The sequence below is a fragment of the Ceratosolen solmsi genome, unplaced genomic scaffold, assembly GCF_000503995.2.
Source record: "Ceratosolen solmsi marchali unplaced genomic scaffold, CerSol_1.0 scaffold48, whole genome shotgun sequence".
NCBI classification, from domain to species: domain Eukaryota; kingdom Metazoa; phylum Arthropoda; class Insecta; order Hymenoptera; family Agaonidae; genus Ceratosolen; species Ceratosolen solmsi.
Window position 1 is genome coordinate 1 of NW_011948440.1, and position 26,889 is coordinate 26,889.

Sequence of the window (26,889 nt, forward strand, 5' to 3'; positions counted from 1 at the left end):
TTTTTTTTTTTTTTTTTTTTTTTTTTTTTTTTTTTAACAATTTGATATAGCGCACTACGTTCAGTTTTAAACACGAAATATTATACATCATAGAAATTAATATATATCGCTATTAAGTTACATTAATATACAAAGTTGAATAGAAAATTGTTATTTGAATGAATTATGAATAGGTTTGATCATTTTTCACTGAACGAAAAAGCAAAGTAGCTACACTTCTTATTTAAAAAATAATATTATCGGTAGATTAAAAACTGAAATTTATATTTTAACAAGATTATTTATTTTTATTTTTATTTTATTTTATTTTTTTTAAATAAAAATGAGGATAAACATTTCTAATATAATGATTAAAAATAATATCAAATTTTTATATTTTAAATTCATTAAATAATGTAAAAATGTTATTATATAAAATCGCAGTGAATGATGTGATACTAATCATTTAAAGTTTATATAAATTAAAAAAAATTTTATAATTAAAAATATATCTAATGTTAATTTTTAAACCAAATGCGATCTGCTATTGCAATCAAAATAAAACTATGGATTAATAATATTCTTAATTTATAGCTGACTAACATTTTGCTTTTAAAAGATTTTAACATAATTGTAATTTATTAAAAAATGAAAATTGCCGTAAACTCATTAGCTGTAATGAAAAATGTGCAAAAGTAAATATTAATTGTAGCCATAGATATATCATTAATAAGTTAATCCATAACGAATTTTGATATATTTTGTTCAAGGAAGATAATTAACTTTAATTAGAAAAGTATTTAATTAAAAACTATGAGATTAACTTAAAAGTTCAATTTTCTTATTTTGTTTTTTTGTTTTTATTTTCGTACGATGTTTACATAATTAAAGTGTTTGAATTGAGCCACCATGAATTAAAACTTATCGCAATAAATAGATAATTAATTCACATTCATATATGTAAAATATTAATATAAATGCTAAATAATATATGCTTATAATATTTCTTAATCCAAAACTTTTTTATGTAATGCAAAAATAGAATTTTTACATTTGAGACACTTGAGAGTGAAAAATGGCATCAATTTACTGCTGCCTGTTTCTTGAACATGACTGACCGTTAATTATCCATCAGAATTTTATTATATTTTGTGTATTTTCTCAAATATTAGTCATTGTAGATTAAGAAGCTTAATAATAAATATGCACTATATTGAAATATATATCATGTATTAGTGGCATTATTGATGTCATAAAACTTATAATAGAAACTTATATCACTGTATTACTATTACAGTAGCTTATTTATTTGTTAATTATTTAACAAATTTATAAAAATATGTGTATATAATAAGCTATTATATAGTATTATGCAATATAATTTCTATTAATTATTTTACAAACATTTTACCGAGTCATTGTTATATAAACATTTATTAATATAGATTTATTTTAATATTAAATATTAAATAAACAATTAATAATTACTAATTGATTGTTAGGTTTAAATAATTTGTTTAAAAATATTAATATTATTCTAGTATTTCAATGGAACGTAAAATAATTGAAGAAATATTAGTCGTAAGATCCTGGATTAAAATTCCTCGTAAAAATACATGCTTAATGAATATTATTAAAAGGATTTTTGATCGTATGAAAGCAAAGGTGAAATATTAAAAAAATTGAATATTTGTCAACACTTACTACTAATATTAAAAGAAAATGAAAAAAAAAAAAAAAAAAAAAGAATTTGTTGTTAATTGGAAACATTAGGAGAACAATTGTTCATAGATTGAAGATTATTGTAATTGTAATAAAAATATGCAATATTAGCAAAGTATGACCATTTTTATTAAATTTTTCTATGTAAAATAAAACGCGGAATTTTATATATACATTTTCAGGGAAACTACATATTTTTAAAAGGCATCTGTCTACCAATAAACTACTGAGTAAAATATCGTTTGAAAAGTAATCAGTACGCTGTCCAATTGCAACATATATACAATAAAATACATATAAAAAAAAAAGGCATAGTTAAATGAAGAAAGGGATAGAGATAGAGAGTGAGAGAGAGAGAGAGAGAGAGAGAGAGAGACAGAGTGAGAGAGAAATTTGTAAACGCTTGCAAGAGTGTGTCAGAGTGATATCGAATTGTCCTTATTGTTTGGCATTCGGTTCGACCGCTTTTCGAGAATTCCATAACCGATAATAAACATGTGCAATTACGTACACATGCTCGGGTCAAAATATATATCGTATGCATATATATATATATATATATATATATATATATATATATGTATATATAAAATTGGATTAAAAATATTATATTTCCAACTCTCATCTTATCCACCATTATTTTATCTAAACCCGAAATATGAAAGGATTTTGAATTGGTATCGGTAAAATTAACAATAATTCGTAATTTTTGATCGTTATTACATGGTTGGGCATTTATCGAATAGCTGTAGCATGTATTTGTTAACGATGTATGGAGGATGGATCTTGACTCGATGCCCCAATTAGAATAATAGGTTGACATTTGTTGTCTGGCAGCTTATGACATGAGCTGCGTGTTGTGGTTTTACGATGTTGACCTCTGCGATTACGTCGTGCCAGGATACATAGTGCATTTACTATTATCTATCTTCTGAAATTCGTTGTACAAAGAGCAATGTCGATAGTTTCAAAGCTTATCCGATCGCGTTATAAAATTTAAATCGATTTTTATTGGGAGGCATTTTTGTATCGTTATAAAGCTATTTAAAAGGAAAATGTAATACCGGCCACTATAATTACATTGATTACAGTAAGGAAGATGGTGACTAACGCAAATACAAACTGCATCGATGTAATCTGATAATAATCAAATATTTGAGCTATCTTGCATAAGGATTTGCCTACTATTATTATTGTTGCTGTGCAGAGTTTCATATGTCGTAAAGTTAGTTTTATAATTGATTTTTCAAAATATATTATGTTATGCAATGCAATTTCAAAGTTATGGCAATTAATTTTATTTTCCATGAAGCAACGAATGTGCTTTAGTTAAATAAAGTATAAACATTAAACGCTAAATATTATTTGTGAAGAATGCACATAAAAATATAATAATTAACGTGGACAAAATAAACGAAGTACTTTTAAAAATATTAAGTACACGTTCAACACGGTTTCATACAAATAATAATTTTTAACGAAACCCTTTTTACCTTTTCTCTCGTTTTTTTTCTTCAATTTTGTTACCAATGAAAATATATAGTTTTTCTTTAAAAATGAAAATAAAAAGAAAACGTATTACAATCAATTGCTGCTATCCGAATGTACTATATTCGTGTATTCTAAGTATAACTAATAAGTAAGTGCCTTTAAGCTTTTTACCATTAGTTTTTGAAGAATGCGAATAAACTATGCAACATGATTTATCTATAATATTAACATCGAGTGTGTTAATTAGGAAATCGATCATGTTCAATAATAATGTATAATGTAAAGATGTTGAAATGTAGAACTGTATAATGTAACAGGGCAGCGGAATAATTTTTAAAACACCGACAAGTAGCAAGAGCCTTGGATTCACTCCTACCTACAAAGGAATATCTCACTGAAGAATATTCGCGTTACTTGGAAATTTAAATCCTCTTTTTTTTTATTAGTTTTCTCAACTTAAGAACTGCTTAAGAATTGGCTGGCAATTAACGAGTTATGGCGCGCCGTGCCAATCAAAATATCGCCAAATCGAGCTGTCGGATTATTATCTGAAAGCGCCAATTCCTGAAATGAAATACATTAGTCGACAATGGAAGCGTGAAAAAGTAATGCTTCGAATGGCCGAGAGAATTACTCGGATCGACATAAAGCCATTCCGTCCGGAGGATCTCGAATTACGCTCGAAATGCTCGGGTAACGCGCCGCATAGATCCAAGTCAGACGTCATAAGGGCGTCGCAACGCCTGGCCCTATCAATCAAATCCTCTACATCACGCCCCGTCCTCTCGCTTGTTCCCCCAGGTACGCAACATTGGCGGCCGTCGCCGCCGCCGAGGCAATCCGAAGACGACGGGCGAGACGCCGGCAATTGGACCTCGTGCCCGTTCATTAGGATGGCGACGCCGCGACGGCAACGCGACGGATCTTCGTGGTGTCGACGACGAGTAGCCGACCCGATCCGAAGATATCACGGGGCACCGGCTTCCAAGGTACGTCGCCTACGATAAGGACCATTGACTTTTGCAGAGGAGAAGGCCATCGGGGACTTTCTTTTTAGTCAATTATTGTGCGAGACACGAATGTCAGCAAAAGGCGTTGGGATTTTCTATCTCGCGGATTATATCGCGTTAAGACGACCTATTCGCGTTAATCCGGGAAGCTTTTATTACAGCGACACTTTGAGAAATGGTTTTACTCAAGAGATTTAATTTTTCGAAGCTCTAATGCTTTCGTTCGTTTATGGGCTGATTGCCAAGGTCGATTAGTAAGTTTTGCGGGAGAAAAATGAAAAGGCGCATTTGTGAATTGAAGTGCGATGATGGAATTTTGATGACTGACTGGGATGGGGCGATGGATGAAAATTTGATCTTTTTAAGCATTTCACGGGAAATTAGATTGACGAGGAAATTAAACTCAATGAATGTCTGTGTGAAAACGGGGAGATAATCGGGGAAAAACGGGGAAATAAGGTTTGTCAGATTGTTGCGTGGGTTTCATACTACAAAATGCGGTTCAAGAGCCGTTACAATTTCTTCATGAAATCAAGCTTTCATACCTTTTTTTTTTTTTTTTTTTTTTTTTTTTTTTTTTTTTTTTTTTTTTACATATAATATATAAAAGAAAAAGTCTATTACTTTTCACAGATTATCTTTAGATAAATATTTATGTTATTGAGATCGTCGAGAAATTTAGAAAAATTTATAATAATATCATGGGCCAATGATGAAAGAGACATATTTATGTGCTCTGCAAAAACAGTTCTCTTTACCGTCATATATTTATAAGATATTGTATAATAATATTTTATCTGCAAACCTCTTTTAAAGAAGGTAAAATATGGCTTTAATAAATGCACATAATAATGAGAAAATGCTTTAGATAACATCGATCTTGCAAGTTCATGAATTCCAATAATAGAGTAATGGATGCTTTTGAAAGTTTAGAAAATTAATTTATACGTATACAATTTTCTTGTTTAATTTAACGAATTGTCAATTATAAATTTCATTTTAATGGTAGCATTTTAAAGGAAATGTTTTTTAAAATAGACAAAATTATTAAATAATATATACAGACTGGTCTCATTTTCTAAAACTGTTAAAGATATTATGAAGTTTTAACGATCAAAATCCACATTGCTTATAATATTTACATTTTTTTACCTAAATTATCATTGCGCGAGGCTTTAGCTAAATTTTCGCAAAGATACTTTATAATAAAGAATGAACAAACAATACATAAGGAATACCAGGCCTGCTATAAATATTTGTAATATTACTACAATTGATTATAAAATAGGAAATATTAAAATTAACGTTCGAAATTGTGTGCGTTGGCTTGGTAATTTCGAATTACTAGAGGTGCAAGTAAATTGATGCCTACACGTGACTGTAAGGTTACAATTATGTTGTATAAGAGTGAAAGAGAGAGAGAGAGAGCGAGAGAGAGAGAGAGAGAGAGAGAGAGAGAATGAGAGAGAATTTTAGCATACAACCTTATAAGATAGTTGTATGTGACTAATACTTCCTTCGAGTCTCCATGGTCGGCTCGATCGTTTTATTCGAGATCCCAAGAAACGTTTCTCTTATTATTTACAATTTAATCTCCACAATGATTGGACTTTAGTTATTTATTTCCATTGTGTTTCGTGAGTGCCGTTTAAGGCCGATAATGTCTCAATACCGAATTGGAGTAATATACTCGATTATTTTAATAAATGACATTTTAAATCTTGATCAGCACGCAGTATATTTATTTATTCTAATCTCGTGGAAATGTTTTTATAAATATTGTCAACTATTGATTAAGATAATAACTTTGTTAATAGTTTATAGTAACAGCCGATATCAAATACATTTAATAATCGTCGTATATGTTATGTTAATAGAAAATATATGTATGTGACTTTAAAAATTAATATTCTTAAAGGCATGATATATGCGTTTGAATAGATAACTATAATTTTTGTCAACTTTTTATTTTATTTTCATATCAAAATCAAATTGAGATCAATTTAAATATTCCGTTTTAAATTTAAATTGCATTCATTTAAAATAGATACAATCCACTATCTTGTTTAAAAGTCAATTGATTTTATTAGAAGTGGAAATGAAATATAAAGTTTGTCGATAAAATTCCTATTTTTACTGATTTTTCATATTTTATTTATAATTCGATAATTATATAAGCGGACAAAAGACATTTTTTTATTTAAATCCTTGAAATACAATCGGTTTATTTTGTATTATTGTAGGAATAATAACGTAATAACAAATATAAAATACAATAAAAAATATTTATAAAATAATTGATAAATAAATCTAAGAATGTAAATACGGATTTAAGTATTTAGTTATTCAAACGATATAATAAATATATTATGTAAATTAAAAAACGAATGTTAAAAAGAAATTTTTGTTTAATTCGACATTTGTTTAATTTGTTAATCGTAACTTATGTATTTGAAGAGTTGTTTATATTGAAATACATTAATTAACAATAATATCGAGTAATTTTATTATTGCTCATTTATGAATTTATTAATTTTTAAGAATTACATGTATTTTTTTTTTTTTTAAAGCGAAATTAACATGAATTTAAAATTAATATTTTCATTAATTCTAGAAAAAAAATATTATATATTCTCTTGCTATAATAGTCGAAGGATCCAGTTGAGAATGCATAGGTAGTTACTAAATAATAGATCATATATAAATCAATTAAAAAAATAGGAGTGAAAATTAATATTCGTATTGTTTAAATGATCAGATTGTAGAATAAATAATATATATTAATAAAATGTACATAATTATTATTTCGAAATTGTAAATCCACTCTAAGTATTTATATATTTATTTATCCATTGATTTTTATGATTTTTATGACTAAACAGTTTCCCACGAATTATTCAAAATATGTTGTGAAATTTTAATATTATCCATAAGTGAATGGTATAAATGTCATTAATTCAACTGATTTATAACAACCGAATCGAATCCTTTATTAATTAAAATATTATGATGCAATCAATGTTTATAATCTATAAGGGATACTTCTAAAATTAAGGAATTTCGGGAATCTAAATTAAATTTCATTCCTATGGATAAATGCTGAAGTACAACGATAAGAAAGATAGCGAAATTGTAAAAATAGAACAGCCACTAGAGTCAGGAAATAGAGGATCTAGCGAACCAAGGGCCATTGGTAATCCAGAGCGTAGTGAACATTGAGGATTACTCGCTAAGATACCACTTCTGCGGAAATCTGAAGTAGTTAGAGTGGGGAGGGGAGGTTTCGCTAACTATGAAGAATCATAAACGCGCGCAGAGCATTTGAAAAGGTGGTACTAATAGGGAATGTCGAGGTTGCAGAACTATCAAGATTTGCATCCGTGAACTTCAATTAGATGTTTGGGTACGAACAAATGTTGAGGTCATCAGGCGCCAATCGTTTCGCTTATATGAACTCTATTGAGTCGAACAACAAGGAAGGAAAATGAACGATGAAACGAATCGTCGATAATCAACACAGCCACATGTCATCCGAATCAGCCGACCTATTTGCACACAATTGGTATACGTGATTAGTTCTACTTTTAGTCTCTCTCTCTCTCTCTCTCTCTCTCACACACACACACACACACACACACACATTCTGCGTACCAGCACGCAAGTACGTATACGCAAAGTAAATATAAAGTATAGACAAATGCGATTAAGAAGGAAAAAAGCTATTCTTGATAATTATTCCTTTTGAAATTTTTTGCATACAATAGGATTTCTTACATCTATACGTATTGATAGGATTTTTGCTAATATTTCAATAAAATTTTAACGAGAATTTTCAATTTACACTGTCTATAGTGTATTATTATATTATTGTTATTTTATGAGTAATTCTATGATGATTTGATGGGTTTATTGGCAAATGACATACGATGTGCTTTGAAATGTAATAAATTAAAAAAAAAAAACAATATATATAGGTCTAATGATTAATTTGAAAATTTAATATAGACAAGTGTTTATTGTTATGGAAGAAACGTGGGTTCGAGAGTTTAGACGCTCGTCCAAGATAAACTATCCGATCTTGCCTTTTGTCTTTTTAAAAAGAAATTGAACGCGTATATGTTTTAGAAAAATTGAGCAGAAAATGTATGATTCATCTCGTTAAAATACATCTATACAAATCTATAAAATTTGAGATTTGTAATAATAATTAGAAGAAACATTTTGCATTAACTGATCTGCATAAAACTATAATTTGTTTATTATGCATTAGAATTTTTTACTAATAAATTGTGTAATTATTAATTGATTCATTTTTCAAATATAACCAATTTCAATTGAAAAAAAAATTGAATACGAGCATTAATAAACTTTTCTTAATTTGTAAACATTATTTAAATAGATTATATAATTAATTATACAATTAATTACATGTAATTAATTAATTAATTAATTAATAATGTATTCGATATTTGATCAAATGATCTACCTTTACTTAATACGTAAAAGAGTCACTTTTAATTGAAATCTATTTGATAATATTTATACCATATCAATATAACTTTCTTTATTCTCATATTTGCTATTAACAATTAGCTTTCATTTTAATATATGAAAGTGTCACTGGAGATTTGAATAATTGCAATACATTTCCAGTCATGTCTCCCGGCGATTATTAAAAGCTATACGAGTATCATGTATTTATAATTCATTCAATAATCACCAGGGCACAATGACCTTCATCACTTCACCTATAGTGTCAATTGCGAAAGTCGTCAGTCGTTCCCTAAAATTCTTTCCAAAGCACACAAATGGAATAATGGAAAACCATTATGTGCTCGAGGTTAACTTTGAATGTATACGTAAATATTGTGTAAAAATCATCGAATCCATTCCAAGTTTATATATATATATATATATATATATATATATATATATATACACGCACACACGCGCACGCACACACAAATAATAAAAATAAATACTCCCGTGCATTTTAATAAAATGTATTTGACATTTTACGTGACTTTGAATAAATACATAGTTAAAGTTTTGATATATTGATATTGGTATTGAGTTGAATATTTTAGGAATTTATGCTAAATTGAGATACGATAATTGTTAGTAAAACGAATAATTTATCCAAGAAATATAATTATTAATGAAATAATAATTATATAATTATAAATATTAGTATATATAAATATATATATTAGTATGTATAAAAATTTAATTTTAACGTACATTAATATGCTTTTCTTGATTATTTTCTTTAATGTCTATATCATTTAGCGTTATATTTTTTGTATGTTTATTGTTTTAAGTATTAAAAGAATAATTGTTTTAATAATAAACCAATATTTGAGTAACAACGTGTGATGGATTAACAAAGTTTAAAATACATTTTGATGATAATAACTGCACGTGGTAGTTAAATTGTGCTTAAAGTTTAAAATTTGTACGAGAAAATGTAGACGAAAAGGAAATATCTATGATGTGGATAAACTTAAGTTTTTATTACATCTTTACTGCTATCGTTTAAATCCACATATATACGGGGGATGATATTAGTTAACACGAATAAAATATTTATGCTCAATAGCTTACTCAAGCTTATCCAAAATATTCACAACAAAAAAGGTTTTTAAAAACATATTTATGGGAAATAAGATATGTAAAAAGTTACTGTATACAATAAGACTTTTGGAATAAAATTTTTCTACAAAATAACTCTCACTTTGCCTATCTCCTACATAACATCTCAATAAAAAAATATGAACTTGTTAGTTTTAAAAGTTTTACAATTTTTATCATTTTATTTTCGAGAGCTTAAACGTAATATTAATAAATTTTACCTTTATTGCTATTTTTTCTTCTTCTTCTTATATTATCCAGTTTTTTCTCAAGCGTTCTCTAAAATCGTTTCCTATTATTTTTCTTGTGCATACGTACATTTTATTTTTAATATATTATTAAATTTAATTATTTTTGTATTTATTGTACTTTTACGAGATTTTGATTTAACGCGCAGCGATTGTCTACAAAAAGAAACCGGCTTACATTCTATTTAAATATATTTCTTATTTTTCAACAAAGAATTTTACTGTATTATAAAGTAAATACAAAAAATATGATAATACTAATAATTGTAATAGTAATAGTAACAACAACAACAACAACAACAACAACAACAACAAGTATAATAATAACAAAGCTTAGTTTACACAATGCGCTTACACTGTAAGATGGTGTAAAATTCTGTAATTCAACTGCATGCAATAATCAATACGACTGGAACAGTCTATTTACAAGTATCATGAAGATTTCCCATGGAATAAGGAAGTTTCGTATTCTAATGATATAAACATTATTAAGCAAAGATTCTCAATGTGCATTTCAATGTAGCTATTAAATAAGAAAAAATATTTGACAATATTGAAGAGTATATTTTTCGTATAGCGTGCTTCGAAGAATTCGTTTCTGGAATCCGGTCAGGGTTCGGCTTACGTTTGCATCTTGCCAAGTCGTATGGAGAATCAGCGAGTCGTCGGACCGAAGCGACGACCTCTCACGAGGAGTTACTTCGTCATCGACAGAGCCTCACGTGCGAGCAATAATACCCTCCCCTACCCCAATGCACACACGCTCGCATGCACATACAATCAGGTATAGACGAAGGAAATGGATCAGACTGTTTTGCTCTCTCTCTTTGAATATTGTAAAGTTTCCCATTCGATTTCTCGGCACTTTACACCGGCTGTTCGCACCCTCACTGCGTCATATTTTTGTGTAAAATCCGATAACCTCGGCATGTAGTCCCTCAATATATTTGATCTTTGCATCTGTAGATTGAGTAATTAAATAAATAAATCTATAATATCAATTTTAAGCCTTTATTCAGCAATTTCGATGTGGATTTGTTTTAAAAAATAAGGTAATATCTTATCACAGCTAATATTAGGCAATGAAAGTATACGAATCGTTTATTAAAAGTTTTGATAATAATACGTTTTATGTCTTATAAATGGATATATAAACTCAAACATTGTTTAACATTTATAAAAGATAATAAAATTTTATTAAATTAAACATAGATTGCCATTGGTTTGTTATTTCATGCTCCAGCTGTTTACACAATAAAGTAAAAATATTAAAAAGGAGTTTCTTTTATTTAATTTAAAGAATTTCTATTTTAAGGTATAGTTGATTATTTGGCTTTTGTAATCTTTGAAATACTACTTTATTGCATTAATATTTTATATTTACCATTTTACATTTACCATTTAGAAATACGAATCGCGTTGACAAAAAAAAAAAAAAAAAAAAAAATTTAAACAAAAATTAAAGACCAAATTGTTGCACAAATTAATAGGGGAGACATAGAGGATGATGGTGAAGCCTTTGATTAAAAAATTTCTTAATTTACATAACATCAGTGGAAAGTGCAGTAGTACGATATAACCTATTCATTGATCAAATAGAGAAAAAAAAATTTCTAATTAAAAATCAAATTTAAAGGTTAAGAACGAATTAGACGGTGTTTTCTTTTTAAGGTAAACGTAATTCTTAGATAAAATATTTTCGACGATATGCTAAATCGATTTTCTGATTTATCTTATCTTTCGTATAGCGCTCAATTATCTTAAATTCGACAATTTTAAACCGAAGATTGTTTTTCTAGTTTTAAACCTAAAACGAATTTTACTAATTGTATTTCTTAATGATGCGATGAGTGCAGAAGGCAGTTTGATTTCTACAACAATTACTATCGATTACTTCTTATTCGTTAATCGTCGTAATGATGGATTGGATAATAATTTTATTTGTCAAAAGAGGCACATAGGGGGCTGATTTTGAAATTATAACCGACCATGCAACTAATTTCCTATTTAAATCTATTTTAAGTAAATAGGAAGTAGTATTCAAGATTTGAAATATCAAACCTTAATAGTGCAATGATAGTGCGCTGTAATATAATAATAACTATCTTATTATTAGGTGTATGATCGTCAGGGGTGGGGATGGGGGAGGAGCTAAAATCAATGAGCAGGTGCGCATTTGAAATATTTGGCTTTGGGCGAAATTCGCAACTTATGGGAGGGGAGGACTGACGGTAATATTCCACTCTTCGCGTGCAGACGGTGTGCTGGTGCATGTTCTCTGGTCCAAGGATGTAACATAATTGCCGGACATCGGCGTTCCTTCGACCACTCCAACGTACGATGTAAAATGTTGGGCTACGTTTGCACGGCCATCGGCCATTTCCTCGTACGTCTATCCATCCACTCAAGAATCTCATTGGAACTCGGAGCTCGAAGCGACCGAGTATTATCCATCGACTCTTCAAACTCTTGAATTCCGCGATTATAAAAACGTCCTTCAAGCATTGAAGACTAACATTGCCGTCTATAATTCACGCGTGGTTATATAACAGTCCTGGCAGATTAACGATGGACATGAGAATTGTATTGAATATCGTTGCTGTTACAGTCGATTCCATATTAACATGATACATGGGGATGAAATTTCATTCGAACGAGGCGCGTCAGAGGCTTTTATGGGAATCTCATCAAGCTTGATGGGTGTGGGCATTAAATTTCTGCCGACGCTTCCATATAATAAAAGAGGTAATTTTTCAAGAATGACATTACGTCTTGAACGCCTTACTTTTACTTCCTTCTGTTCCTTCCTCTTCTCCTTGTTCCATAAAACCTTTTGAATTTGCAATTCAGAACAATTATTTTAAAGCATATATTTATTAAGTCGATGGTTTTATGTGTAACGAGAGATGGCACAAATATTTTATGACCTCTAGTATTTTGGAAAGGATTTATCTGGCATCGAAAAGTCTTTTCTGTAAATACGTGCAATGGAATCAATATTTTTCTAACTTATCTTTAGTTTTTATTTTATAAATATTATGTTACTGTATCAATAGCAAAAAAGCAACTAAGCTTATGGAGAAAACGTTTTTTCCTTTATCTTTTTTGCCTAAATGGTGTGAAAAAAACAAAACTATTTTTAACTATATCAATTATCAATTATATCAATTATATCAATTATATCAATTATAATTAATGTAACAATTTGTGTTTAGTTGTATCATACATTGATTTCCTTTGTGAATTTAATTGACAAGTTGAATGATTACGCAGTACTGTGAGCTACAATATTTACGTAACTTATATAATTTGAGTTAAAGTACAAAATATTTCGAATTCGAAATATAAATCAATTGTAGTAATTACATATATGGTTAACATTTATTTTCTCTGTTATGAAAAATTTTCTCTGTCTTAAAGTATAGTTAGTTACTCTAGTTCATAAATGGGATACGAAAGAGCAGTTCGGTATTTTATTTTACCATAAATGCATAAAATTTATACAGACTTTATGTTTTATTTTAAATATTAATTTATATATATAATTTATATTAAAAAAAAAAAAAAAAAAAAAAAAAAAAATTTTAAAAAAAAAAAAAAAAAAAAAAAAAAACATTTATAAAGAAGATAAGAGAGACTTTTTATAACATTTAATTCACTTTACTAAATACTTAAAAAAAAAATTTTAATCCAAATATTAAGGGAGAAAGTTAGGTTTTTTTCTTTGTCATGGGAATCAAAACACATTTTACAATACTTAAAATGTATTATTATGATTGTATTAAGATATTTCCATTGAAATAAAAAAAGGTCTTTACGAGGATATTGCTTTAAGTACTTTTAATTGAAATTATTACTACATGGTGTATAAATACACCGTTTCTTTGGCAATATTAACACGTAAATGGTACATTAAAATGCTTCTGTAATTGTAAGTACAAAATTGTTTAAATTAACAGTATTACTTAATGATTAATTTATCTTTTTTTTTTTTTTTTTTTTTTTTTTTTTTTTTAAAAAGAAAGTGACAAAACGTTCTCGTTCAAATAATAAATACATTAATTTTATTATTTTAGAATGAAGAAGTTACAATTATTGTATAATGTATGTCTTGCAATAACTTATTATTAACTGAAATATTCATTTTCATATTTTCATACGAACAATCTTTTGTAAGCTAATTTTTTATCAACAAAATCAAAATCCAGAATTTCATCCGCAGCTTATCTCTTCAGTCGAAACGTACGATTGATACCACGAGAGCTTTAGTTTAGGTTATAAACAATGAAACATATCGACTTCTGAAACGTCCACGGTAGCCATTTTCTTTTATTTGCAAGATACGAGCATACTACTTTACCTTCTTTACCAAAGATTATTATTACCAGCTATCCGAGATAACTCACGAGCCAGTCGTCGCGCGCGTCCCTATTAGGCACGAACGAAATACCAAAGGAGTATAGTGGAAAAATAATGTCGGCCATCGAGGATAAAGAGCTGGAGAAGATCGTCTTACAGTGCGCGGCTCCAGGCGCTAAAATCGTCGGCTATCGGCTCGAACCGTTCTCAAGCACCAGGAGTGGTATAATGGGAAATCACTATTCTCTGAGCATCGAACTCGAGGAAGTCAGCTCGAAGCGCCGTACTCTCGGCTTCTTCGTAAAACGACTGCCCGAGTGGTCGAATCTACGCGACAGCGTCTTCGACGAGTTGGCCTTCTACGAGGAGATCAAGTTCTACAGCCACGTGCATCCTGACATGAGGGGCTCGGCCAAATGGTCGCCGGCGTGCCACTTCGCCATGTCCGACACCCTCGTACTCGAGGACCTGCGCTCCCAGGGCTACGCCACGCGCTCCAGCAGCATCTACGACGAGGCCACCTTGAGCGCGGCCGTCACGACCCTCGCGCATTTTCACGCGAGCTCGATCGTCGCGGAGCGGAGGCTCGCCAAGACGCTGGACCGCGCCTATCCCGAGGCCTTCCGCGAGAAGATCTTCACCGACGTCGGTAAAGGCGGCCGCTCGACCAAGCTCGGCTTTCATACTCTCGAGCTGCTGGCGGAGAGATTTCAACTAGATGGCGCCGAGGTGCCGAGGATCTTGAAACGAATTTACGAGCTTGTGAAGCCAATAGCAGGTAGAGCGCCGTGAAGCGCGATATTTACGATGTCGATGGAAAGTCGCTTAATGTGTCGAAACGATACTTATTGAACGGCTAACGAGACCAGTCTGCCTCCGTTATACGTGGAAAGTCTTGGTCGGGAATTTCCCTCGGTGCTGCCTTGACGCGAATTACAATTTTCCGGTAGGAGAAGCCGCTACATTTGCTTTTTCTTACATTTGACTTATGAGAGTTAGGATAATAAACGGCCCATTTTAGTAATTATTATAAAATTACCTGTCATCTTACATCGTGCTGATTATTATAAATTTTTGATAAATATGTGCTCAATGTTATATTAATTATTACGTTTTTTTATATTACAATATATCCATGCAATTGTCCGTTATATTAAATAAGTTTCCCGAGGTTTTACACACCAAGTTTAAGAAATTCTCAACACTTAATCGTTATTCGATTTTGTACATTAATGTTTCTTTAATTAAATAATATGTTTTACTTGCGTTGAAAATACAAATCGGTGCCCCTTTTTTGCCCTCTATATTGGAGTGAAAAAGTTGGTCTTTTATGAAAATAATGAACGAGTCAGTCTTCGATACGAGAATAAAACAGTTATTTCACTCTAGCGAACTCGTAGAGATTTACGCAAATTATTTATGATAATGAAAACTGCTACGGGTGTTTTGTATTGTAGATAATTGCTATTATTTTGAAGAAAAAAAAAAAAGTTGATTTATTGCTTATTGGAAACACTTCCATAAGAATAATTATTTCGTCTTTTTTTTTTTGTTTTTGTAATTTGTCTCGCTATCTTTATAGTTATAGTTTTTATAAAACTCTATAATTAATGTGATATAATCTTCAATAAATAATTAGCGCATTGCTCAGTAATTTAAAGTAACAATGTTTTATATTTTCCTAATAAATAGTTGGTACATTTTATCGCTAGTCTCGATATAAAAGAAACGCACGTTTATTTATTTAATAAACGTAGTTAAAATTGTTAAAATATTTTATCGAAATTTATTCTCCCTTCTTTCTTTCTTTTTTTTTATAAAAACTTTGTAAAAAGCACATTAATGTTACTGTATTAATCTAGAATTGATGTTTTTTTAATATTACACAAAGTTTAATACTTCTCTTTGCAATAGCTTCTACTTTATTGGAAAATAACGAATAAAAAAAAAAAAAAAAAAAAAGTAGTGCTATCCGTGTAGTAAATTTTACAATAATTTGTATTAAATTTAGGTATACAATGCTGTTTCCACGATCATTTGGTTTCATGAAATGTTGTAATGTTGACAATCGGCTAACACCGAGTGAATTGAAAATGAATGGCATTTGATTATTGACAGGAAAACGATAGAATTTCATATCAAAGGATCTTGAGAAGAACATGCGATAGTTTGTTCAGCTACCTAGGTATACGTGCTCCTATACCACCTCATACGATTCCATAGTCCTTCGCTATCGGAATATTAAATAAATATCTCGATAGTCAAAATGGGGTGAAATATGTAAATAAATAGTTTTAATAAAGAAGTTTATATCGAATTTTAGAAAATCACGCTCATATCGCGCTTCACATTTCTGAAATCAATGCCCATTTCAAAAACTTAAAAGGACGTTCTCAGTTGACGTGCATCCGTTCTTTATTACATCGAGTCTTTTGAAAGGTCAGTTCTTTACATCATGAGCGCCCTATGAAGGGAATTGGTATAGGGACTTTCCGATAAGGGAATATCGAATAACTCTGGAAAATCCGGGCACACTGAACCAGCTCCAATACCAATAATTATTCATAAATTCGTAATCAGAAAGCTGGTGGTATAAATTAATAAGTACATCCGGCTGTCAGGATTGAATTTCCTTCAAATTTAATTGATTTAGAATACGTGAGCTACGGTAGGCCATAATAATCTCTCCATTCCGGTTCACATCCCAGAGGGCCACGAAAACTGCCTCACCCTACCGACCCTCGCCCTATCGATTCACAGCAAAATCATCCTCGAGACACTTTCTATAAAATGTCGGCTTCCTGTAGGTGGCTGCAACACCTTGTGCCACGGCGATCTCTGGCGCGGCAATATCCTGTTCAAGGACAGCGTCGATGGCCCCGAGTGCCTCCTAGTGGACTTCCAGATGCTGCGTTACGCGTCCCCGTGTCTCGACCTGGCCATGCTTCTGTACGTGCACGCGAACCCGGAAACGCGCGCGCGCTCCGAGTGCCTGATGCTCGAGCGCTATTGTGCGACCTTCAGGGAGGCGGTGGGCGAAGTCGGGACCGACGTACCGGATTGCCGGCGGATCATGGAAGATTACAGGGCCCGGAGGATCGTCGGCATGGCTTGCGCGGCTTTGAGATGGCCAGCAGCCGTTGTCGCTAACCTTGGCGACTCTCGGGCTTTGGAGTCCTGGTACTTTGGCAGTCGCATCGAGACTTATTGCTCACTCATGGACGCGGATCGCGTGTTCGAGGCGACGATGAGGGCCTGCTTGGTCGAGCTCATCGATGAGGGCAAGCGAATAGCTAATTATGAGTTTGCCGAGCATTAGTTGCGGAATACGTCGGTTAAATGAATAATCGCTTTCGTGTAAGGAATGTCTTGGGTTCCGTAAACTTGTCACGATACTTACGCATACGTACTATCGATTTCCCTCTTGGTCGTCCTTTCAAGGAAATTAGCATAATGTTCGCACAGCGTTACGCATAGTATATTATTGTATAAGAAAGGCTCGGCGATGATGTTCGACTTATTACTTTGTTGTACTTGACAAGCTGATTAGATCGAATAATCCTGTCTGGTTAAGTCTTCCAGCAGCAATGGGACGAGTCAACTTTAGAAACGGAGAATTGAAATTAAATGTTTGAATGGTTGGGAATTCGTTTTATGAAAATAGGGTAGAATTGAGCCGATTAATTTAAATTATCAGAAATTGGATCGTTCTATTTAATCAATATATTTCTACTTAATTGAATCAATCGTTCGTTTAATTGAATTTCTTTCAAATGGAAAAAGATTGTAAACGTTGCGTTAAAAATGTAAGTTTAACATTTTCAATATACTACGTTAAATAAAAATTTTTCTATATTTTTATTTATTTATCTCACACAATTTTTAAGTATAAAAGAAAATATATTATAACTAAAAGGATAATACAATCAGCGATAAAAAAAATGTACTACAATATTGTAAGCATAGTATAAGGCATAAGAAAAGTTATTCATAAATTAGTCGTAGCGTTAGGTTTATGAAATAAACCTGGCAATTCGCAGTTTAATGCAGTTTATTAGAATTAGCTCTTATACTATCTACATAGTTAGTATATTAATTCTGTTAATAAGTTTCTATTAAATTTACATCACAAAATTTACAATGCTTTTATAAATATATCGATCTATCGCGCATGCAATTGTAATTAACGAAATTACATGAGCATGTAGTTGACAATGAAATGCTCGTCATTCTAATAGAATGTAATTTAGCTTTTTCACTTTTAAGTAAAAACGCATTTTTAAATGAAAAAATTTGTAAAAATGAGATGCAGTATGAAATTCTTTTTATAAATTTTATATCTTTGTAACAAACATGTAACACATGTACCGTAACACATGTTTGTGTATGTGTGTGTGCGCGCGCGCGCGCGTGTATTATAAGTACCTATAATAATTATTACAAGATTTAAACTGAAAATAAATGAAAATACACAATTTTTGGATAATGATTTGAAATATTTTTTTATAAATTATTTAGATGTATATCATATTTGATATTTTCAAAGTGATGTATTCTCCATTCATTTTATTAAAAGACTATAAATATTTTACATTAAATAAAAAAGTAAGAAAATTCCTAATTTTATTTAAATAATTGTTTCATCGTGAAACCTTCTAATATTTCATTTAAAAATCCATTTTTGCACTTCATAAATGTAATAATATTTTATTGATTATGCAGCTTTTACTGTATAGTACGGAAGAGTTACATTTCTCATAGTGATTTTCGTGTTATTCGAAAGGCTTATTTTTAATTTCAATACTTAAAATTTAATAGATAATTTGAATATACACACGCGCGCGCGCGCGCGCGCATATACACACGTATAATAAACAATTTAAAAATTTATTCGGTTTTTAATAATAATAGAAATATACGTAGCTTTTTAAATGTATTGTTTAATATTTAAAATAAGGTAAAAAAATATATATATATACTTTATGGAGTGATAAGTTATTAAAATATTTTATAAATATTCATAGTAATGTTTCATTCTTTATTCATTGAGTACGGAAAAAACGTTAAAAGTTTATTATTTTATTTGAATTTTACTTTCTATGAATTGAAATTTTGACAAATTTATTAAATATTCTAGGGTAAGGATATATATAATTTATCAATACGATTGGCATATTTGATTAATTGAATGGTAAATAATTTTCTATAATAATAATAATCGTAATATTAATAAATATCTCTTTTCTCTCTCTCTCTCTCTCTCTCTCTCTATATATATATATATATATATATATATATATATACGCAATTTAATGCTTTCCATTTAATGATTAAAAATATTTACATAAATTTTATTTATAAAATTTACATAGATAAAAAGTTTACATAGATAAAATAAAACATTATTCTTAGTATTAATTAATTTAATAGATGCTATAATCTTATGTTTGGACAAGCTTCTCTCTCATTTAATAATCACATATTTATATTTTTTGATAACTCGCCGACATTAGCTCGGATACCTTCACATATGCATCACTACCTTAATCAAAGCAATTATTTATTATTTGAATTTGTTCCTATTTCCCTCTCTAGTAATGATACACGACGTCACATTTATGCATATTTGCCTTGAACTGGCTTACTATATATTCTCCCAGTCCTAATTGATAGCTGGTTCGCCATTACGCATGCAACATACACAATGCTAATTTTGCTATTGGCGGCAAAGACTAACGATGCAATCAATAGCCCCTGATTTACTGCCAAATCACAAATGCATTGGCATACCTTGGCAAAAGCAGGCAATTCGGACATTGGTAATGAGGCCCCATTCGACCTTGTTAAAATGTTCAAAAGCTACTGGTATATCCTCGCTTGTTCCAGACAAGGGACGTCGCTAAGCAGCGCCCATAGAAGCGCCTTCCCGTCAGAGATGCGACTCCTCTTTGCCGCCCTCGTTCTGAGCTACGTGGGCGCCATCCCCGGGGGTGGCTCGACGCAGCGCGCGGGCAGCGCCATAAAGATCGGTGGCAAGTCCGAACGTTCGGGTGGCCTCAACCTCGGCACCGGACGCGGCAGTTCCTTCATCAAGATCGGCGAGTCCGCCAAGTTTTTCAACACGACGCGCGCCTCGCGTCCCATCCTCACCACCTCCATGACCAGCACTAGCATACCCCTGGCCTACGTCTCGCCGCAACCGGAGGCCGGCGGAGGCGGCGCGGCTGAGTTCAGCAACGTCACCAAGTTACTTAAGGTGAGGTTGGGATCTGACGTGTGGCTGACGATAAAGGTTTAGCAGCGAAAGGGCGAAGAGACAAGAGTAAGAGTAGGAGTAGGAGGATGAGGAGGAGGGAAGAATGGAACTATAGAGGTTGGAATTAACGAGGCTTATAGAGCCGTAGCTCGTGGCGATAAGTTGGATTAGGATAGCATCGCCTTATCATCGTGATGATTAGCTCAATGCTTATCCTATTTCGCTTTTGTCCATTTCAAAGCTATTCATTAATCTCCACAACTTCTCTCTTATATTATTCGAGCGTGTTTGGACTTACAAGGCAAACATGCCATTAATGCATTGAATGGGAGGGAGTAATTATGTCTCAAATAGGATTACCGATGTTGTAGAAAGTTATTGTTGGTTACAAGGGGAAGAATTCGCTAATAATAATTGTAAGACCGTTAAGTAATATTTATTTTTTGCTATTCAATCGCCATAGATTAAATCGATGCTAACGAAAATGCTTAAACAAATATGTGAAAGTGTTTGCCAAGATATCGGGTTGGCAATATGCTTACGAAACCTGAATAATTAAATACGTTAAGCTCATTCGTTATTATCTTCAGTTGTATGTGTTTTAAATCATTACCAATATAAATTTGTCATTTTTATTTTAAAATGTTCATGCATAACACATTCGATTCTTACGATGATATGCATTACTATTTATTACCAAGTTTAATTATGGTATATAAATATTAAATACATAAATATTTAATAAGAAAACTAAATCATAATCATTGAATTAATTAACAGTAATTTTTAATGTTTGAATATAATGTAATTGCACTGATAAGGCAGTCCATATCGTTACGCTACGAAATTAGCTTTATTATTATTATTTCATAATAATCATTTCACACTATAGTTGTTCTTCTTTTTCGAACATTAGATAGAGAACAATCAATCTTAAAAAATTGTATTTAAGAAAATGACAGAATAAGATAAATGGAAATATAAAAAAAACCAATTTCTTTAATTATCAGATAAACTCTGAATATATAATAGTAGATATATTAACATTTTATATCTAGATATTCTGTTTTTGCTTTCCTCTTTATCCGCCTCTCTATCTCTCTCTCTCTCTCTCTCTCTCTCGATAATTGATATGGGTCCTAAATTAAGATGTATCTTTCAATGTTTTATATTAATTATCTTTACGATAGCAGTGCACGAGTAATATTATATGTAAGTTATTATGTAAAAAAAAAAAAAAAAAAAAAAAAAAAAAATATGTGGCTTTTAAATGTGTAAATTAGAAATAGTAAATGATATGTGTATATATTTTTTCATATAATGAAATTTTAACATTTTCGTTAACTTTTTTAAATTCAATTTGTATAGAATTACGTATAGAAGATATATGTATAGAAGTTTGTTCTAGATTCAGAGAATCTCTTGAATGTTATCATTGGGGGAAAAATCCCAACGGCTATCTTTTGAAGGAAAATTTCTCAACGGTTAACATTTCCGATGTACCGGCATTTCCGAATCTCTAACGACCTTTGGAAAATTTTCTTAAAAGTTATGATTGTTGAATAATTTCCTTGATATGATAACCGTTGAGAAATTTTCCTTCAAATGATAGCCGTTGGGATTTTCTGGGATTCTCTGAATCTCGAACATTCCACCCGCCATCAGCAATTCCATCGATGATTATTCCTTTTGGTTGGGGATTGGTAGCATTGCCAGTTTATGTTTTGGTTTTACCATCGTAGTCGAAGCTGTTCTTACTGTGACTACTCTGGTCAGCCCATCCTTGTCAGGATGTGTATTGATTACTCGGGCGAGATGCCATTTGCATGGTGGGGAAGGTCATCGGTGACGAGTACCAACGAGCCAATCTTAATGTCGATTGTTGCCGTTTTAAATAGTGAGCTTGTGACCATTGTGACCAGAATTGTTTTGCACGCTGTTGTATAAATTGCCAGCGAGACAATTCTGATATCCCGATATCCTGATATCCTGAGCGAACTCCCTGTGAGGAAATGTCCTAGGGTGAGTGCCGAAACATCTTCGGGATCGTCAGTCATCCGCTCTAGTGGTCTTGAGTTGAGGATTACCTCGATTTGGGCAAGCACGGTGGTAAGCTCTTCAACAGTGAGTAAGGTCTCACCGATAGTACGTCTCGGGGTGGTACTTTACAGATCTCACCACAGCTTCCCACTTGCCTCCCATGTGAGGCGTTCCGGGTGGGTTGAATTCCCATTGAGCGTTGTCTTGTGAGAGCATATTTACTATTTGTTGATGTTCGCGGGTTTCCTTGAACGAATAATCGTTTGAGCGCTGCATCAGCCCCGACGAAGCTTGCACCACAATCCGAGTGCAACGTGTTTGCAATTCCTCGACGAGCTTTGAATCGTTCGTATGTGGATATATTTTCCGGAAAACTTGGGAATATTGATGTTTGGTAGAGTCGGGCTTTTTGTGCCTGTACACATAGAGAAGCTGCATAAAACCTTCATCAAGGATCATGCGTGCTTGAAAGTGACCTGGCCAGCTGCTCATGCTGATCACGACTACCTTGTAACAAACGACTATGAGAGGAAATTCGCACGCCACAAGACAGCGCGAAGAATCATCAATAAGCTTCACCAATCTTCCAAGACAGTATCCGACGTGAGAGAAGACTCACCGAGGAAGGGATTCGTACAAAAAGCCCGACTACCAAACAACAAAATTCCCAAATTTTCAGAAAAATTTATCCACATACGGACGATTCGCAGCTACGTAGACGAATGTTCGAGATTCTTGAATGTTATCATTTGGGGAAAAATCCCAACGGCTATCATATCAAGGGAAATTATTCAACGGTCATAAATTTTAAGAAAAATCTACAACGGTCGTTGGAGGTTCGGAAAAGCCGGTACATCCGAAATGATATAAGTGCACAATCACCTCCATTGTTTGTCGCACCACAGTCGCATCCATTGTTTCTCGCACCACAGTCGCGCCCATTGTTTATAGCGACATGATCGGCCCTTTTGTTGTTAGCTAACAAAGCTGCCGCTTGGCTATTTAAGTCAAGTGTACCACGAGGCGCATTAGTAGACTTTCAGTCATTGAGGTAGTCAGTCATTAATTTCATTCGCCCACGAAGACTAGTCGGTCAACGAAGCTACTCACCACGATAGAAGGACGACGCATCAATTCTCCCGTGATGAAAATAAAAGGTGTTGACGCTATCTCCTTTATATCAAGAAAACGCCAAACGACACAAAACATACTCCCTCGTTGTGGAGTATGCACAATCATCGCTGATTCTTGCAAAATCAAACAAGGAGCATTCGGAATGGTGAACTACTCGTTACAGGATAAGCTCGAGGCTACTGTATCTCTGTCTATAAAACAAGTCTAAGGCACATAATTATTGCCAGTCCTCACAAGACTAGAATGACGCTATTATTAATTGCACAAATAACACTCGCTAATAATGAGTGTGCATAATCAGTTCCTCTTACTTACAAGATCAACAACAATATCATCATCATCATCATCATCATCATCATCATCATCATCATCATCATCATCATCAAGGATAGATAAACTCGGGTAGATAAATCATCCGCCGCAGGAATAGGTCCAAGCAACTGCATCTTCGCGATTGAACATAGAATACACCTTTCCATCGCACAATTTCAACACATTAATAATGTAATTGTAAATAAACCTTAATAAAGCATATTTATCAATGAAGTACACACTGTATTACTACAGTCCTTCCACATAACTCCTTCCTAAGCATTTGCTAGGGCGGGCGGCAATTATTATAAAGCTATCGAAACATTGGCAGTTCGAGTCAGGCAATAAAATAGTTTCGATCAAAGTTAATGTAATGTAAGCTGATAAAAAAAAATTATATCCTTCATGATATATCGATATATACTAAAGATTATATACATATATATATACATACTATTTTTTTATGTAATTTTTTTTTATAATTTTTAAGAGTTATCGAATAAAAAAAATTTCCTTAGCGAAGTGAAATATTAATTTTATTATGCGACATAAGTAGTTTTCCAATAAGTAGATTATTAACTATATCGAATATTCGAAAAACTAATATTTCCATGCAAGAAGTATTTTTTTTATATTACAATTATATATATATATATATATATATATATATATATATATATATATTTCTTATGCAATTTCATACGTAATACATCGAATATATTTCATAAAATTGCGTTATGTTCTAAACATCGATGGCTTTCCTTTTTTGTGCTTCCATTGAAATAAATATAAAAATGTATTTCCGAATGAATTTCAATATGAATATGAAAATCGTGTAAGTCGCTCTCTGATTTGAATATCCACCGAAGAACCGAAATTAATAAAACGTGTTAGATACAGTTTTACGTCAAACGAAATTTAAATTGTGAATTTTCATTAAACTTCATATCCTATGTAATTATAAGTTACTATAAGTTTGGTGTTGCTTTGTAGCTGCTATGTCATCAATTTCACCATACGTTTACAGTTCAGAAGACTGGTTGGTAAACTTAGTTTAACTTTGCCTAAATATTTACCACAATGCTTTTGACATAATCAACAATAATTTTTAAATCTACTGTAATTATTAATCTTTGACTATAAAATACGGTAAATAATAATATAATTATGTTTAACTTTTATCCGAGGAAATTTTAATAGAAATTTTCATTAAGATAATATAGTTGGTAACTTTCTCTGGGGAAGTTGTAAGAAAATACATTTCTTCTTTTTCTTGCCAAAACAACGGACATTTAAAAGTCTTTTCAATCAAGGAATTTAAACGAAACTCGTGTTCCACTAGTTGCAAAAAGTAGTTGCATCGGTGTGCATCAAATTATTACAATTTCAATGGTTATGACGTCAAAATTTCCAACAATAAGCCACAATATGAAGACTTCTGGCATCAAAATACAAAGTGTGCGCTTTAAAACGCTTCGAAGCTTTATGAAATCAATAAATTTGTAGGAAAGTGGCTTTACTAGTGCCAAGCATCTTCCAAGTGTAGCTTCCAGCAAAAGCCTCACCGGTACTTTATATCGACCTCGGGCATTCCTATTTCATCCCGGCACGATTAAATTCCTATACAAGGCTCGAGGGACGTAGTTTTCGGCTTCGAAGCTCAACTTGCATATAGATTTTAGATGAAAAGCCTCATGCTAACTTATTTCTGCCTTATTTCTCTCCGCGTCAACTCGGACTGTTAACGAATTAACGAGTACTCCAATTACCTTGGCTACCTGACATGCGTACGTGTGTGTAGGTCGCTGTTGGTGCTCAGCGCTATCACACCTCTTATGCAATCCTAGATCATCGGCGAGCTTGTTATACTCTGGGTTATTCGTACATAAAGCACGCGCGCTATTCGATTAATATAAGTCAAAATGACGTAGAGCGCCGAAAATAGGTAGAAGGTGGAAATGTGTAGAATTACGAGCTTAGCGCCTTGCGAGCGCTTATGCGCAGATTTTCACATAAAGATTGGAATTGGAGTTTGGGAGGAGGAGGAGGAGGAGGGTGATGGAGAATCGTTGCGAATGGTTGGAATTCTCGTTGTCGCACGAGTAGATTCGGGCCGGGCGTGTGCCGAATCTTTAAATTGAAATTCCACGTGTTCCGAGCTAAATTGTTCTTGCATCGTAAGAATATTGTTGGTGGATTTGCTCGAATGGCATGCAAAGACGACGAATTAGGTAGATGTAACATGAAATTGTTATTATGTATACATATATAGTTAACAATGTACTTCTCATTTTATTCGAATTTGCAATTAAAATTACGAGCAAAAGAAAAAAAAAAAAAAAAAAATTACCGTCACTGTCGTCTGCGACATCGGACAACTTTTGTATAAAGTCGTAACATGGGAGGTGATTCAACAATTCAGAACAAAGTAAGCAAAGTGAGACCTTTTTTATAATGATTTCATATGCTACTCGTATTATATTAAACGTGTGCACTTAACTTTGATATTCCGTAATATTATCATAGTTCACCGGAAGGAAATAAAAGAGTTTTATTTCCCGAAGACTCTATTATTCGTTGTATAATTCACGTCACAAGTTTCAAGTATTTTCAAGGAACTATTGATCTAACATTGTCATTATGTTTATTTGTGTATTATTATTATCTTATGCTCAAAATTCGATATTTAATAAAAGGAAATTGATTA

At 31.9% G+C, this 26,889-nt stretch overlaps 1 protein-coding gene across 1 annotated transcript; it reads left to right on the plus strand.

Moving 5' to 3' along the window:
* The first annotated feature begins 14,413 nt into the window (after positions 1–14,413).
* On the plus strand, positions 14,414–18,051 carry LOC105365542 (uncharacterized). The gene is made up of 2 exons (XM_011503735.1): positions 14,414–15,218; positions 17,248–18,051. The coding sequence occupies exons 1-2, from the start codon at positions 14,555–14,557 to the stop codon at positions 17,757–17,759; spliced, it is 1,176 nt and encodes a 391-aa protein (XP_011502037.1). The 5' UTR covers positions 14,414–14,554; the 3' UTR covers positions 17,760–18,051.
* Positions 18,052–26,889: the final 8,838 nt, after the last annotated feature.